At 37.3% G+C, this 16,485-nt stretch overlaps 5 protein-coding genes across 11 annotated transcripts; 1 reads left to right on the top strand and 4 right to left on the bottom strand.

Moving 5' to 3' along the window:
- The first annotated feature begins 625 nt into the window (after window positions 1-625).
- On the top strand, window positions 626-3,142 carry LOC147847699 (pentatricopeptide repeat-containing protein At4g13650-like). The gene has a single exon (XM_087338916.1). The coding sequence runs from the start codon at window positions 626-628 to the stop codon at window positions 3,140-3,142; it is 2,517 nt and encodes an 838-aa protein (XP_087195042.1).
- A 591-nt stretch (window positions 3,143-3,733) lies between these two features.
- On the bottom strand, window positions 3,734-4,674 carry LOC147847698 (uncharacterized). The gene is made up of 3 exons (XM_087338915.1): window positions 4,454-4,674; window positions 4,263-4,320; window positions 3,734-4,160 (listed from the first exon to the last, which is right to left on the bottom strand). The coding sequence occupies exons 1-3, from the start codon at window positions 4,587-4,589 to the stop codon at window positions 4,001-4,003; spliced, it is 354 nt and encodes a 117-aa protein (XP_087195041.1). The 5' UTR covers window positions 4,590-4,674; the 3' UTR covers window positions 3,734-4,000.
- Window positions 4,675-7,234: 2,560 nt separating this feature from the next.
- LOC147847697 (uncharacterized) lies at window positions 7,235-10,886 on the bottom strand. Of its 7 annotated transcripts, none has more exons than XM_087338923.1 (8): window positions 10,759-10,886; window positions 9,957-10,089; window positions 9,720-9,858; window positions 8,780-8,875; window positions 8,006-8,174; window positions 7,840-7,928; window positions 7,591-7,727; window positions 7,235-7,372 (listed from the first exon to the last, which is right to left on the bottom strand). In XM_087338923.1, exons 2-8 carry the CDS (start codon window positions 10,008-10,010, stop codon window positions 7,274-7,276), a joined length of 783 nt encoding a protein of 260 aa, XP_087195049.1. In that variant the 5' UTR covers window positions 10,011-10,089; window positions 10,759-10,886; the 3' UTR covers window positions 7,235-7,273. The 7 variants fall into 7 exon arrangements, with proteins under 7 accessions (XP_087195049.1, XP_087195048.1, XP_087195045.1 ...); XM_087338922.1 differs by having other exon boundaries at window positions 9,720-9,872; window positions 9,971-10,089; XM_087338919.1 differs by having other exon boundaries at window positions 9,720-9,872; window positions 10,759-10,884.
- Window positions 10,887-11,867: 981 nt separating this feature from the next.
- LOC147847696 (protein ILITYHIA-like) lies at window positions 11,868-14,379 on the bottom strand. Its single transcript, XM_087338914.1, has 9 exons — window positions 14,369-14,379; window positions 14,177-14,335; window positions 13,925-14,021; window positions 13,658-13,840; window positions 13,062-13,259; window positions 12,793-12,972; window positions 12,532-12,664; window positions 12,278-12,356; window positions 11,868-12,193 (listed from the first exon to the last, which is right to left on the bottom strand). Exons 1-9 carry the CDS (start codon window positions 14,377-14,379, stop codon window positions 12,154-12,156), a joined length of 1,080 nt encoding a protein of 359 aa, XP_087195040.1. The 3' UTR covers window positions 11,868-12,153.
- Window position 14,380: 1 nt separating this feature from the next.
- LOC147847695 (protein ILITYHIA-like) lies at window positions 14,381-16,447 on the bottom strand. Its single transcript, XM_087338917.1, has 10 exons — window positions 16,317-16,447; window positions 16,157-16,208; window positions 15,973-16,079; window positions 15,831-15,890; window positions 15,446-15,560; window positions 15,205-15,315; window positions 14,986-15,123; window positions 14,787-14,909; window positions 14,628-14,699; window positions 14,381-14,536 (listed from the first exon to the last, which is right to left on the bottom strand). The coding sequence occupies exons 1-10, from the start codon at window positions 16,358-16,360 to the stop codon at window positions 14,411-14,413; spliced, it is 948 nt and encodes a 315-aa protein (XP_087195043.1). The 5' UTR covers window positions 16,361-16,447; the 3' UTR covers window positions 14,381-14,410.
- Between the last annotated feature and the right edge of the window lie 38 nt (window positions 16,448-16,485).

Genomic DNA, 16,485 nt, shown 5'->3' with positions numbered 1-16,485 from the left:
ATGATGACCTACTACAACAGAGAACACGACAATCACACACTCTCCAGTAAGAAAAGATTTCCACGAGGTCCAAGATTGCTCATTCATCTGTCCCATCTGATGTTTTATCTGGGTATGGAAGAAAGAGGCTGCAGAATTATGAACATTGTGTGGGATTCTGACCAGAAAGGGCTTATTTTCCTTCATAGAAGCCATCATTGGCATCCAGATTATGTATAGAAATGAGAAAGGACCTCGGATGACACACCTATGTATGCATCTATGGGTTAGATGCACATACATGATGGAAAGAGGCTGCAGAAGTATGAGTGTAATGTCAGAATCGGATCCAAAATGCATGTTTTCCTCCATACAAGACGTTATCAGCATATTGATCATGTGCAGAAATGAGAAAGTGTTGTGGAAATCTCTCCGATTGCATACCTATATATGCACCAATGGTTTAGAAACCCATCCATCAGTGGGTAAGTACCTTATATCACTATTTGTTGAACTTGATAAAATATGGTATGCACACCAAGCTTTTCAAAGGCTTCTTTATGTTGATGAGAGTTCATGGAATGCTCTTATCTATGGTTTTATAAATCATGGCTATCCCATCCAAGCCCTTAGCTTGTATCAAAAAATGAAGGAGAATTATCATGTACATTATCCTTGTGGGTATACTTTTGTGGCCTTATTGAAAGCTTGCATTTCGCTTCAAGATATAGAAAAAGGGTCTCAAATTCATGCAGATATTGCTAGAATTGGGTTATTTGAAGAGGATATTTTCATTGGTACTACACTTGTTGATATGTATGCAAAGTTTGGTTTCCTTGAAAAAGCTAAAGATGTGTTTTATAGTCTCAGTATACAAACCATAGTCTCATGGAATGCATTAATTTCTGGATGTGTCGAGCATGGCCGAAGTGAAGAAGCACTTCAGTTGTTTGAGCAAATGCAAGAAAGGGGAATCTCACCAGATGCCATCACACTTGTTTGCACTTTGAAAGCTTGTAGAAGTAATATTGGAGCTTTCATTAGGGGGAAAAGAATACATGCCGAGATAACAAGGAAGGGTTTCTTGGAAGGAAATATCTTTATCTCAACTGCTTTGATTGATATGTATGCTAAATGTGGCAATTCCCTCAAGGAAGCACAATATGTGTTTAATAAGATTCCTATTCAGAATGAAGTCTCGTGGACTGCCCTTATTGCAGGCTATACTGACCATGGATATGGCAATGAAGCTCTTCACTACTTCAAAATGATGCAAAATGGGGGTTTTTTTCCTCATATTTCTACCTTCATTAGCATCATGAAAGCATGTAGCTGCATTGGAAGCTCTGTTGATGGGCAGGAAATACATGCTGAAATTACAAAAAGAGGAATAGCTGGAGGGATCTTGGTTGATAATTCATTGATTGATATGTATAGTAAATGTGGCCTGCTTACTGAAGCAGAATATGTCTTTGATAAGCTTTCTTCCCCAACAGTAGTCTCGTGGACTGTCCTTATATCCGGATACAGTGAGCATGGGTTTGACCAAGAAGTGATGGAATGTCTTCAGAAGATGCAACAAGGAGGCATAACTCTTGATTCTACTGCATTTGTTTGTTGCCTTAAAGCTTGCACTAACCTACAAATGCTAGTTGTAGGACAGACATTGCACGCTGAGATTGTGGGCCGGGGTTTGTCAGAAACTGATAGCATCACTTCTCTAGTACAAATGTATGCCAGATCTGGATTACTTATAGAAGCTCGTGCATTGTTTGATAATTTCCGAGACCAGACAGTTATGTTGTGGAATGTACTGATTGCAGGGTATGTTGAATCTGCACATGCTAGTGAAGCTCTCGCTTGTTTTGCAGCGATGCAATATCAAGGTTTCTTGCCAGATGATATCACTTTTCTTTATACTTTGAATGTTTGCGGCAGTATACAATACAAGATTAAAGGTCAAGAATTACATACTGACATTTTCAAGAGAGGGTTGGATCGAGAACTTGTAATAGGGAACGCCTTGGTAAGTATGTATGCTGGTTGTGGATGCCTTCTTGAAGCAATTGGTATACTTAAAAAGCTTCCTATGAAGACAGCAGTCTCTTGGACTGCATTGATTGCAGCACAGGTGGAATGTGGTTATTGTGAAGACGCACTTCATTCATATGATCAAATCCGATATGAAACAAATTTGTTAAATTCTGTAATATGGATTTGCAGCTTGAAAGCATGCACTACTATTGCAACCATTGACAAAAGCCGGGAAATACATGGCGATATCATCAAAAGAGGTGTACCCGCAAATGATCCTTCCATACGTAGCACATTGGTCACGAGTTATGTTAAGCAGGGCTTGCTTGTTGATGCATATAAACTGCTTGATGGAGTTATTGCACAAGATCATGTATCATGGACCGCAATAATCAAAGGACACATGGACAATGGATGTTATGAAGATGCAATTAGGTGTTTCCGATATATGAAGCGTGAAGGTATACCCATTGATGCTATCACATTTGTGTGCGGTTTGTCTGCTTGTGGAAGCATATGCACATCAGGCGCTGGCTTAAAAATGCATTCTGACATTGTTAAGATGGGGTTTGAAAGAGAACTTGCAATTGGGAACTCTTTGGTTGATATGTATGCTAAATGTGGCTTGCCAAAAGAAGCAACACAAGCTTTCAACCAACTTGTTTTGAAAGATGTAGTCTCGTGGAATGCTGTAATCACATGCTATTCTCAACTTGGTGACTGTGTAAACGTTTTTGTTACATTTGAAAACATGATAAGAGAAGCTGTACACCCTGATTCGTTTACTTTTTTCAGTGTTCTAAATGTATGCAGTCATGCAGGCCTTCCAGAGGATGGCTATATGCTCTTCATTTCTATAAATAGCAATCATATCCTCAACCCAACTCCGGAGCATTACACTTGCATTGTTGATTTACTTTTGCGTGCAGGACGAATAAGTGAAGCAATTAGAGTTATTGAAAATATGCCAAAGCATCCATGCCTACCTATGTGGCATGCTACATTGGGTGCATGTGAGAAGTCTGGAAATGCTACACTAGGAAGGCAAGCTTTCAAACACACAATAGAGTTGAATGACACAGACTCTATGGCATATGTTGCTCTGTCTAACACATTTGCTGTCGGATAGTCAATAATAGTTGAAAATAAAAATCCAATGCAAAAGGAAGAATGCAAGTTTCTCGATGCCTCTTTGCAAAGCTATTGCAAGCTCAATTTGCTTGTCAAAACACATTGCAAATAAAAAACTTTGCCAAATGAAATTGCAGTTTGCTTGTCAAAAACATGCAACAAAAAGTCAGGTTTAGGTTTTCATGTATTTGCAAGCATAACATTCTGTCATATGAATTTTCTGCATGATAAAAAACATCAATAAAAACATTGAACTGAGATTCATATTTTCATGTGTGGGATGGGCTTCCATATTTTCTAATGACAAAGACCCATGAACTAAGGACAACATCCCAAATGTCTAAATTATTAATTGACCATTTTCACTATCTCCACAAATGCTGCTGCTGGTCAATGTCCAGTAACAGAGACTTATTTGACAAATCAACGATGAGTTTCTCCATGTTCAAGTTGATATAAATCCCAAAAGATATTTAATCTAAAGTGACCAGAAAAAACACAACAGGTGTGAGTGAGAATATAGAAACTTGGTGAGAGCATTTAGTGAGGCTTAACAGCACAAAATATGCAGAGATTTGTGTCAATCTCGTAAAAAAACAGTTTTATTTGTTTCATCCATCAAGATTTCGTTTTGTAAGAAATGGCAAGTCCATGACTCTTTCAAACGCTTCTTCTTATATCTACCATATCCATGGATACATTGGAATTTGAAAAAAAATGATGAAAAAATAGTAATCTCATGTGGTTTCATCAAGTTTTTTTCCTTCTTCACATTGAATGTTTTCCCAAAAACTGATCTTCTGCATGAAACCTTGGTATTCATATGATCTACGAAGAAACTAGAATACACGATGATTTAATACAGACTTTTCAGGGACTGAACTCGATCCGACTTGAGTTGAGATTTTTGCGACTTTGTTTGTTGCTTCTCATTCATAGACAAAGCTTTCTCAATAGCTTTTTCTTTCCGAAGCCTTTGCAATCTCCTTTCTTGACCACGTTTCTTCTTCACACCACTGAAAATGCAGAGAGTATTATATCAGTTCATCTCACATTCCTCAGTTTATCTATAAAAAAAGGTCGAATTTTCGTTTCTAAGAAAGGTAGCAATAGAAAACCTCTGATTGATTGGGATTCTGTTTATGGATAATTTTGGGGCTTCAGAGGTATCCATTTCTGTGAGCAAAGAAAAAGGAACCACGTATCCGAGGTGAGAATCGATCAAAACGATGCGATAATTTTTCCTTTAGCGACTGACACAAGACAAACAAGAAAACAAAGAAAAAACAGAGGAAACAAGCGCGCGCACCTTCAGGTTGGAGCTCGTCCTCCGAGGTATGGTGAAGAAGGCCATCACCACAATCAACAAGCATAGATTTCGGAGCGTTCTTCTTCTTGTCCTTCTTCTTCTCCAGAAGCTTGAGCTTGAACTTGCCTTTAGCCATGGCTGCAGACCGTCTCTGACAAAGCTTTGTCTTTCTGCGTTTTTTCTGTGTGTTCGGTTAGGGTTTTCCGAGCTTTTCTGAGAACCCTCTGTTTTTAATTATGATTGATTGGAGAAGGTATTATTTTGTGTCTTCATTTTCCTTCATGGACGACCCTAAGAACTATATACTATATAGTATAGACTATAGACTATAGTCTATAGTCTATAGACTCTATACTATATGTACATACAAGAGAGTTAGTTGTGTGTGAAATTAGGGCTAATGTTTTAGAGATATCTAGATATGGCCTCCATAACATGGCGAGGCGGACAACAGTAGCACCAACTAATTAGAGCCTGTAAATATGTATCATTCATACATTACGTACATTGGGTCCAGGTCAGGCTGCCCGATGATCGATCCATAACATGGCCAGGCAAAGAGTAGCACCAACTGATTAGAGTCTGTAATATGTATCATCATTCATACATTACGTCGATTTGGTCCAGGTCAAGCTTGCCTGATGACCGATCGGGTGTGGACGGCCAAATCTGCAAGAGCCCACGTGATGGAACCTTGCTCTGGCCTCTCTTTTTGCAAGGGATCAAATCAAATCCCAAGACATGGTTTAGGCTGCCTTTTCCTAATCGACGACGAGGATTAATGACTTCCCAAGGAACATACGAATAGGTCAAAGGCAGTTGTGCCCGAAAGAATACTCAATCGCCCCCAAGCTTTCGCATGTGTCGTCTCTCTTCATTGCCTTCAAATCATTGTTGTTTGCGTTCATTCGAGTATGGGACTCCATTACCACCATTTTTGAAATGCGCCTCTCCTTGCCTTTAAAAGTATTTTTCCACAACCATTATATATACCCTACGGAGCTAAATCTTCGCCTAAATTTGTTATTTTCTTCGTGCTCAATGATAGAAATCCACTTTCTCTATTTGATTTCCTATCTTGCCTTACAAATGCAATTATGTTAGGAGCATTTCTATCGCATGTGGATGTTTGCTTTTGGTTGAGAGGGATACCTGACATTTGGCCATTCCGTTTTTGCTCTCTCCTTTGGCTTCTATACTAATAGTGTTCGCACATTACATGTAATGCCCTTCTTTTTTCTATTATCGCTATTGTATGTATTTTGATTACATGCCACATGCAATGTCCTTGGTTTTACAAATCTAAACAATTATGAGGCTTTCAACTACTAGGAAAATCAAAAGAAAGGTCCCTCCATAACTGTGTTGGAATGATGTTGTGACACTAGTGGGTTGTCTCCACTATGGATGCTAGTAAGGATATTCTCTTTATTTCTCAATTCATCAGTATCGTTCTTCATTGGTTAGTCTTAACAAAAAGGTCAAATGAAAAAAATTTCAAACAACCCTATACAAATGATTTAGCAACATGAAAGTTGGGGTAAGATTCTTGGTGTGATTATATATATAGTCATTGAATAGATTTGGTTCGAAGTTTGATGCTCATATGCTTTTGCATCTAGCAAGATATTGACAACTCCACAATTAATAAAAAAACAAACTTGTTCTACTAAGGGAAGCTAACATTTTCAAAAACGTATTGTGATTCTACCTATAGGGAAACTTCATATTGTGTCGGTGCTGGAAAGCATCAATTTGGCAGAGCAATTTGTGTGCACATATTGTTCCCATATAATCAAATTTGGATGTACCTTCTACATTTACATTATCTAAGAAAGGGAGGATCTTTGAGTTCCCAAACCAGCACATGAAGACCAAAGCATTGGGAAGAAAGTTAAAATCTCAAGGAGATTTTTGAACCCTACTTTTCTGCCTGGGTTAGGTTCACAATGACCCGAAAATACACCTAACCTCTCAGTCAATTTACATGTGGCACATGATGATTACATCAACTCCTCTATGACAGGAGTTAGCTCACAGTATCCAAATTTGGGAAAAAGTATCATTATCTGTAATTAATCGTGTGTATATATAGGTATCTATATTCAAATATGATAGCATATGAAAGGGAAACCTATCCATACATTGTGACGATAGTAGTGCTCATGACATAGGCTGATAGTTTGAAATATTTTACAAATATTTTGTTTGGTTTCAGGTTCGAATTAGTTCTCCAATTCTATTTTGGTAGGGAATAAATTGGAGTTTCAAACTCATACAGTCCAATGTAACTTTGGTTTTACCTATAACTAAACACTATATAGCTAACCGCTCTAAAAAAGAGTGGAAGATAAAGATGATGCATAAGAGGATGGTGATGTAAGATAGAAGCATTGTTGGTTTGCACTCTCTACTTGATCTTCTCTCTTTTTGGGTTATTTATTTGCCGGCTGAGCTTCCTTTCGATTGTCAACCTAAAAATTTTCCTGTCTATTGGTCAATGTCCACAACCAATCCAAGATGTCCTTTTTTTTATAAGGCTTAACTTTTGAGTTTCAAGTTTGGTTTGCTCTGTATACGCTTCATTTCTTTTGTTTGGATTGATATACACACACATGTAAACGTACTAAATCACTCACAAAAGCCCACATATTTACAGTAAACATACTGACAATAAATGCATATGGACTTATATGAACATACACGTGAATACATATGCCAACCTAAGAAAGATAAAACCAAAAAACATGGGTTGGGATAGATAGGCTTTGGCTAATCATGTGGGACCTTGCAAAGACCCTTGTTACACTTCCATATCCTTTATATTTCGGCCTTCAACAGCATGTCACCAAAATACTCCTTGATAAAATCTCTTATCTTTTCTTCTTTTATGTGCCACTGAGATCGAATAGAGGTTATCTGGAGGAAAAGAGATCGTGTTTTTTATGATTTCAATGTATGAAAAAACTCATTTAGAAGAGCTACTGATGCTCACAAAAGAAAACGATTATTTTGTGATATCTTTATAAGAATCCTCATCTTCACATGAGGTTTTGATACTAAGAATCACATAAATGAGTTTTTGATAGGCCATACTATTTTTTATACAATATAGTAGAATTAGCTTTGATTAGTACCTGGCCACTACTATTCAAATCAAACTTTGTTTCTCCAGAAACCGTTATCATTTGAGGATTCTTAAAGCAAGGATCCGAAACTTCTTTGTGTTGGGTACGGAATGATAAGGTCCACACAGCATATATGCATCCCCTCCCTGGTCAAAAGAAGATAAACTGACTAAGCGTACATATCTCATGCTAAACATATCCCTGTAAGAAAAATAAAAAAAGAGTCTCAAGCATGTTTGTTTATTATAGAATATTTACTAGGGCATGCATTGATGTTCTCCGCATATATCTCTTGCAAATCCACTGATGCACCATTCTCAGCCAAGTTATTTAACCACCTTGCCAATCTGTTGATTACAAGGAAAATTAGGATCAAGCAGTGCATTCAAATTGTTGAAATTCTGAAGTGCTCGTACATCGATACCTTTCCTTTCCAGATGTACATAGAACCGGATCTTCAAATTTAACTTCATCATGTATCAACATCCATGCCGCTGATAGCTCATCCTCCATCCCAGTTTTCCTCAAGGGGCTGGACAGTAAATCCTTTAGAATGTAAAGTGCATTTTCCAGTTTTGAATTGAAGGCCATATCTGCAATGCACACTTCTAAGTTTACAAACATATACTACATTGTTGTGTGAAATTCTGCTTCTGTCGATATTCAAAACTTCCATAATGGCATTTTATTAGCAATATGAGAACAGCTGGTCTAGGATCAATAACCAACTTTCACTCCCTCCACCCCCAGATTTCAACCTTTCACGTGTTTTATATGATCAAAGTATGTTGATCATTGATAAGATATATGTTCAAGTTTGAGTAATCCCTCATGTTCTAGAATTTTCTCACTATGAAATTTCCAAAGATGGTGTGCTAATATGGTTTCTTAACATCACTTCAACCTTTAAGCACCCCAAAGCAGAAGTAAATCGATGACATGACATTTCTTAGAAGGTTCAATTTTAAGTCCAAAATCTTCCTGCTGTTCATTCAGTAGAATAATTGAACGTCCAATAAGACATCCTGTCATTTCCTAAAGTGAATTCTGTGATGGTGTCAATTCAAGCATGCACATCACAACTGAAACAAATTAACACACTTCACAAGCAGCAGAGTTCACCTGCCATCATAGTCCTCGCATTATTTTGAAGATAAAATCAAATGCGGTGTTTTACAGTTTTTTTCAAATGCAATACCTGTTTCACTGATGGGAGGCGGTGGCAAATATTCTGAAGGTTTCTCTTTCTCTGTCAGGAATGTAGACGCATCTTCAAAAAAAGAATCAGACAGCCCTAGGCCGTACAATTTTAAATGTGTTAAGTGCCGCACTATGCCACTAGAAACAAATCTTCAATCCATAAAATATTCACTTCAAATTATGAATTTTTTGGAGTACTCAAAGCAGTGAGCAATATACTAGTTCAAGATTAGAAATTCATCTAAAGTGATGCGATGGTTGAGGATCGAATGGGAACACATATCAATAATACTTCTATAAGATATGCAGTCGATCAGATTAGTCAAGTGACTTAGAGACATAAATACACAGCTCAACAAGAAATAATAGAACATGCAATAGCTTATCTGGCATATGCCCTACATGTTTTATTTTCATCTTCTTTTTTGCTTGAACATCTGAGGAAACACAACAAAAAACAAGACAAGATTATCATGAATGGGAAAACTGTGATATGAATTTCTGCAAAATGAGACAAACGCCATGAAATTTTCATGTTTTAAAAAACAGAGTAGCATCTTAAGGTTGCTATTAACATTTCATTTCATTAACATTGCGATTAGTAGAACTAGCCATGCTTCAAAATTTGTTCTCAAATGATTCTGAATGGACTTTCTCACGCTGTGTTTGTTTACTACACCAAACCCTAAACCAAGATCGAACAAGATTATCATTCATTTCATTTTAGATGTTTTCTATAAAAGAGTATTCTCTAAAAATCACAAACATTCCATGCATTCCTCCTAGAAACTTCAGATTGTTAGCAAAAATGAGAACAGATTACCTTTGGATGCTGAGGGAAAACCATGCACTATATTCTGGGTAGCAATGTATGTTGCCACAGATAATCAGAGCATAAGAGAAAGGGTATTCAGACTAGTAAGAAATAGGAGGAATACCTAGTCCATTCTCTTTTAATGCCACGTCCAAGCCAGGTTCTAAATTCTCATTATTAATGTATTTTGCTATAGAAGACCAGAGATCTTCAGAGTCAAATGAAGTTGCAGTGCCCTGTTGATTCCATGGTGTCTTGTCTTCCTTCATGCACATGTCTGCCATACATTTATCCTATCACTTATAAAGAAACACAAAACTAAAATAAACAAGTTCAAAGAGAAGGGATCATCTAAACTTACATGCTTTTGCAGACCTTTTTGTCCATGATGAAATCGAACCAATTTTAATGCCATTCAATCTACCATTGAATTCCACAGACATAACAAACGAGAGCTTTTCAATGCTCATGGCATCCTAAAATGGAGATAGAACCTATTGCAATCAACAAAAAAGAGAATCATGCCAAATTCTAGAATTATTAAAGAGACTATTGCACAAATTACTAATCCCTAAACGAGAGGTATATAGTTTGTCAAAGCTACACTCAAGGAACGTGATAAGAAGAACCTATAAACCATGCACTGCAGATTAAGAGAATACAACCGTAAAATTTCATTAAATAAAGGGTTATGTGATCAACTCCGTAATTCATTATATGGTATTTGAGACTTTTTTTTTTCTAAAATCAGTCAAGCACTATATGATAACGATTGGAAGGCCAACCTACTCTGAGATAGATAATTGGAAGGGAAAAATGTCACAATTTTGTTATTTTAGCAAAGTTAACCAAGGTTTTAGCGACAGAGGAGCCACTGTTCAGCTCTCTCTCTCTCTCTCTCTCTCTCTCTCTCTCTCACACACACACACACATGCACACACACACCCCGATTGTACATGAATACCTGTTGTTTTGCTCCTGAAGAACCACAGAAAAGGTATGGCCGATTGAGGAACTGGTTAGTAAACAGAGCATACAATCCAGAGAATATCGTCTAAGTCAAACAGCAATCCTGACAATCTAATCCAGACAGGGCAATTATGTGATATTCTAGGAAAATATTACTTCTAATTCTGAGGAATGGAAAAAGAGTGTACACAAACATTATAGAGTCTCATTCCATAGTTCACATAGTTCAATCCAATCCTTCTCTCGCCATATTGCAGACAGCATCAAAACATCATGGCCCTGCAAGGTGACCTAAGTTTTTACCAGCCCATTTCACTGGTGTGCAAAACTCACCGTATCTCAATGTATGCACATTGATTTACTATGTGCCAATGCAAAATGTAAGGATTCAATCCATCATGTTTCTGTCTTCACCAATTAACCTCATCGATTAACCTACAATCATTTGGCTATTGATCAATGCAATTTCGTCCGATCTTTTCTTCTATTTGTTCTCGCATCAAAGATAGATGTTTCCAAAACCATATCCAAGCCAACAAAAACAGTTCCAGATTCATTAACTTCCCAATTAAAATAAACTACCCACATCGTTCCCAAAAAATTTATTTTGTTCCACTTCCTTTCCATTTTGAATTTCTACAAAAAAAAAATGATATTGAGCTTCATGCCTAAAAGCAACTTAGGTTGCAAAATATTGCCAGCAACATTTATAAGGTTATGTGTTGCAAAACCCATGCCAATAAGTGGGAGATACAACATTGACAATGTTACTGCAAGAATGACATTGTCAGCAATATTTGTCTTTTGGTGTATCTAGGAAATCATGTCCTCTCCAATGGCTACATACACCTTTGAATTTTATGCATCAAGTATATTTGCTAACACATGGCAACATTTTCAATATCATTGTTTGCTAAGATCATAAATCATGTGGGGATTGGTTATGAACCTTCGACAAACTCAAGTTGGTTGTTGCATTCTGTCACTTCAAAGCTTGGTTGTCAGCTTTAGGGTTTAGGGTCTAGGTTTTATGTAAAGGAGATTTTCATATCTACAAAAGGATATGCAGATCCAATCGGAAATATACACAAAAGCTTGCAGAATTCACTTTCTTAAATGTTCGTTAACTGACATTTATTTGATGAAAAATGTATCTCATTAACAAAGGAAGCGTGAGAAATTATATCAGAAGATGCAGGTCCAACAATCAACTTTGCTCAAGCTGTAGAACTTCAATTTTGTAAAAATATAACTGCTACAACTATTGTGGGCTTTCAGTATGTAACATTGTTCCTCAATCTACTTCCCCTGAAAAAGATACCAAAAAAGCATTGATAATCAAAATTATACATTACAACAGAAACAGTGGCAAAGCCACTGAAAACAATTGGCCACATGCCTTGAAAAGTGTCATAAACCAAGCCGCTAACCAAAATTGTACAAACAATCCCACAACATTATCAATTTGCCGGATCTCTCCAAGCAACATTTGTATAGAACTCCATGCTCAGATCTCTACATTCTCGATCAAAACTTAATTCCTCGGTCAAAACTGTTCCAGAGAAGCCAAAACTTCAAACGCCTAAAATCTAGACTGGAGAATCTTCTTCACTATCTTCACTTGCATCACTGAAATGATTGAGAAGAAAATGTCTGTCATGGAGATTCGTAAAACACAGCTAGTTGAACAGATACTAAGGATATCCCACATACCTTTGGTCAGGCTGTTTAGAGATTCGTCGTGCATCGAGGCCGGTTAGATACTTTTGGGATGCCGTAACAGAATCCATACCTGACAATTATCCAGAGACAACAAAAATGATTTGTTAACTTCATACTGTGGTGTGGAGGCTATAATGCATATCTGATAACATAACCTCACAAATTATTTGCTAACTTAAAACTGATTTTATGTTGTGCAAAATGATTTGATGTTATGTAAAAGGAAATGACTTGTATTGTAATACCTTTATTAAGCTGCATGACATAGAAAGCACATCGCTCAGCAGCCAAACGCACAGGGGTATTAGCATCCTTTACTAGATCTGCAAGAGCTGGGCCTAAAATGTTCAAGTGTGGAGTCACTGCATCAGAATTTACCTGCTGACACAATTTAGAAGTGCAGAGAGCTGAAGTTAGCATGGAAAGCATAACAAAAACGCTAAGAAGGATTAAAGCTGAGCACAACATTTCACATAAATGCTGTAAATGATGATTATAGAATTGACCTTTGCAATTGATTTCAAGCTGCTAAGAGCCCTTCTCCGCACATCACTGGAATCATCCTTCAAAAACGCTACTATGAATGGCATTGACTCTTTTAGTGTTGGAAGCCCAGCATGATGCTCTTTGACCTGATGTGTCAGAAGTCTGCCTAGAGCCTTGACAGCTGACTCTCGAATAGGAACCTTCAAAAGAAATAGAGTATCAAAAGGACATAAAATTCCTATATGTTACGAAACCATACCTCATGTTCCTGTATGTTATGAAACCATACCTTGTCATCCCGTGCCCTTCCTTTTATAATGTCAACAGTTACGGACAAAGATGAAGATGAAGGAGAAATCTTGGATACACTATGTCGCAGAATTGAAGATATAGCAAGTATAGCACCATGGCGTACAGTCCAAGCTTGATCTTGCCCCATTTTTGATAAATCAAGCAACCAAGTTTGAAGATCATCTTCTACAAGATACTGCAGTTTGTGATGCAAAAGTGCTTGAGATAGAAATTCAAATTTAACAGAGTAAAAAGGCAATGAAAATAAGCCAAATTTTTAACCTGCTACAACCCTTACAGATGATAAGCCTATTGCCCATACAGGAAGGAACACAGGAATGAGGGCATTTCTAAGACAAAAGAGAGGCTGCGACATGACTAAAATAAGGATATTAATGAGAATCTAAGTTTATGTACTCCTGCATCATTTCTACAGAAAGTGGGAACTTGCAATAACCAATCAGTCCATAATTTTACATAGAACATTGTTAGTAAAGCTCTGCATTACAGATATGACAAACGTTGCCACTTGACAAGCAGAAGCAGTAATTCAAAACCCTGGCATGAGATTTCAGAATAGGACAGTTGATAAACCTGTGAGACCATTCCCAGTGCCCTGGCAGCAGAGCCCCTGATTTCATCCTCATCTGATTGAAGGAATTCTTGAAGAGTTGACACTACCCGAGAAATAACAATTGGACTAACGCTTTTTCCTGCATTTTTTAGTACCCCCTTCAATGCACTGAGCATGGCTTCCCTCACTCCACCTTCTGATGTCTAAAGATCATAAAACAAGAGAATACGGATGTAAGAAAATTATCCAACAAAAAAGTGAGGGAATTTGTTGAGCAAATAGTGCACCAGAAGTCCATTGAGAAGATCTCCCACTAATGGATCAACTCGATTACTTAACGACGCAAGCTTGCCTAATGCCCAGGCTGATCTCGATCTTACAGGCCTGCAAATAATGTTCAGAATGGCACAATAACAAAAGTTTCAGGCTTAGCACAAAATGGAATAATAATAATCATGACAAGATTAACACAAGAATGACACTTGAATACAGCAATGAAATACACAAAATGGCATACCACACTTGCATGCTTAATGTACCTTGAATTGTCCTGCAGACACTTGATAAATGTCGTCTGTAGTTGTGGTAGAAAAGGCTTGAGAGCAATACCACCTTTGCAGATGATGATACCAAGCGTAGACAAGATAGCACTCTTTACTTGCCAAGGGAATCTGTCTCCTACAATGCGTATAAGAGGCCTGCAAAATCAATAATACACTATTCTAGTCAACTTTTGCGACATACATGTACCAATGGCCTTAATCTCCAAAATTTCATACAGTATACCCAGTCACAGGAACTACAAATGGCTTCAGAGCCTCGGGGCTGGTTAAATCTATTAATTCTCCTAATCCATCAGCTGCCTGCTCGCGTAACTCTGCCGTTCCACTCATAAGCCCCTGACACAAGATTTAATATCTCAAAATTATTGAAATCTTAAGACAACCACACATGACAACTCTAGAATAGTTTCCTACAAACAACATTAACCTGCAAAAAGATGGGAAGAACTGGCTGCAAAGCTTTTGGAAGACAAAATCCCGGAATTGTAATTGGCAACCCCTACAGCAGACATAAAAAAGAGCTATTTATGATCTACCTTTTAGTTAGCCTTGATTGATAACATGAAATTAGCAGGCATGTTATAACCTTCCGCTTTCGCCGCTCTTTATCTCTAGCAGTAGACACTGCATCTCTCAAGACTTTGACATAACTTGGCAGATCTTCTTTTGCTATAGAGCCAATGACACTTGATAAAGCTTCCCATGCAGCCTGCATAATAGTCAATCTCAAGTCACTTAGAATGTCACGTAAGCTCAAATCATAGAAGTTAATGGATAATAATTACCGTCACAGTTAAACCATCAGTGTCAGTCAACATAACCGTTAAAGTGGTAATCAGGTTTGGAACCTCATCTGAAAGATCCATCTTGCTGTTTTTAAACAAGAACCCAACAAGATATGCACTGCCTCGTCTCATAAAAACCTGGGAAGGAAGGCTTAGTTTATTTATCTTTAGTATTTATTTTATTTCAAACCTAGGGTACATGGAAGAGAATGTGTCAACCTGTGAATCTCCAAGTGCTCGCATAAGTTCTGCGATAAGCAAGTACAAACCTTCATCATCAATGACCATAACAACAGTTTCTGCAGCCTTCCTTGCAAGAGGTTCCACGTCCTATTTCACACAAAGGAAAATCCATATAGGGGAAGATATATAAAATACCTTACAACCTCTTAGCAGAAGTCCACTATATTTGCACAGAATAATTCCTGTAAAAGAATGAGAACTGGTTAACAGAGCTTACCTGCTCTTTGTTACCCATTCCAGAGATGAGGGGTGGCAGAATTATAGATAAATGAGAATTTAATCCAGCACCAGCCACCTCAGCAAGAGCTCCCAAAGCATGTGCATTGAATGCTCTGCAATTTATTGAACAGACAACAAAGCAATATCTAAAAAGCTTCTAGAAGGAGATATTTTGGCAAGAAAATGAATCAGGTAGTACTAACAATTTCCAGTCCTAATTAACTTCATGTAACCTTGAAACTGTGCAAAAGCCAATGCAATATAAGTATATTTTATTTTCTGTCAGTAAGGTATAAATGCATCAAGCATACAGTATAAATGCATGAAAACTCTTGGTTAGATTGTTGAATTGAAGCTGGTCAGAAATACCATGAAAAACTTACGATAATGGAGGTTTAACCAGCTTGGGCAATATATGGGGAAGAACAGCAGCAGTTCGTACGCTGATCAATCAAAATGATATCCATGAATGAAAATGAATCATTTCTTCCAGATGTGTTCTCGAAAAGAAAATGATCAACTAACCTCAAAATTTGTTTTAAGCCATCTAATGCAGTGGCTGATGTTTCATCTCTCTCCAAAGCATTCAGAAGACTAGGTACAATCTCATCTACAGCTTGCATTCCAGCACTCTACGGTATAAAAAGCTTAATACGTGAACATTTGCATTTTCACATGCATAAACTGAAAAACGAGAAAATTTGTATGCCTTGAAAAGAGTGCTGAACGCTAATCCTGCTGCTTCACGTACTTCAGAAACCCTGCAACACATAGATATTTATTTAAATTATCATTACATGATTGTGGGTGGAGCAAACATTACCATGAACTACATTTTCAATGATTTGAAATTTTTTAAATGACAATACCTGTCACAAAGAGCATCACGTATTGTTGGTATCAAGCTATTCATATAAGAAATAAGTTGATGTTTCCCAGCGCTCGATAGCACTTCACTTAGGCCAACACAAACGCCCTATAACCAATATTTTAAAATGATTTAATCCTGTACATATTACCACCTATCAGGCTTTAACG

The sequence above is a fragment of the Azolla caroliniana genome, unplaced genomic scaffold, assembly GCF_043228905.1.
Source record: "Azolla caroliniana isolate FFs.n. ecotype wild unplaced genomic scaffold, voAzoCaro1.0.p SCAF_744, whole genome shotgun sequence".
NCBI lineage: Eukaryota > Viridiplantae > Streptophyta > Polypodiopsida > Salviniales > Salviniaceae > Azolla > Azolla caroliniana.
Note: the sequence above shows the minus strand (reverse complement) of the source record. Positions and strands in the feature narration are given on the sequence as shown.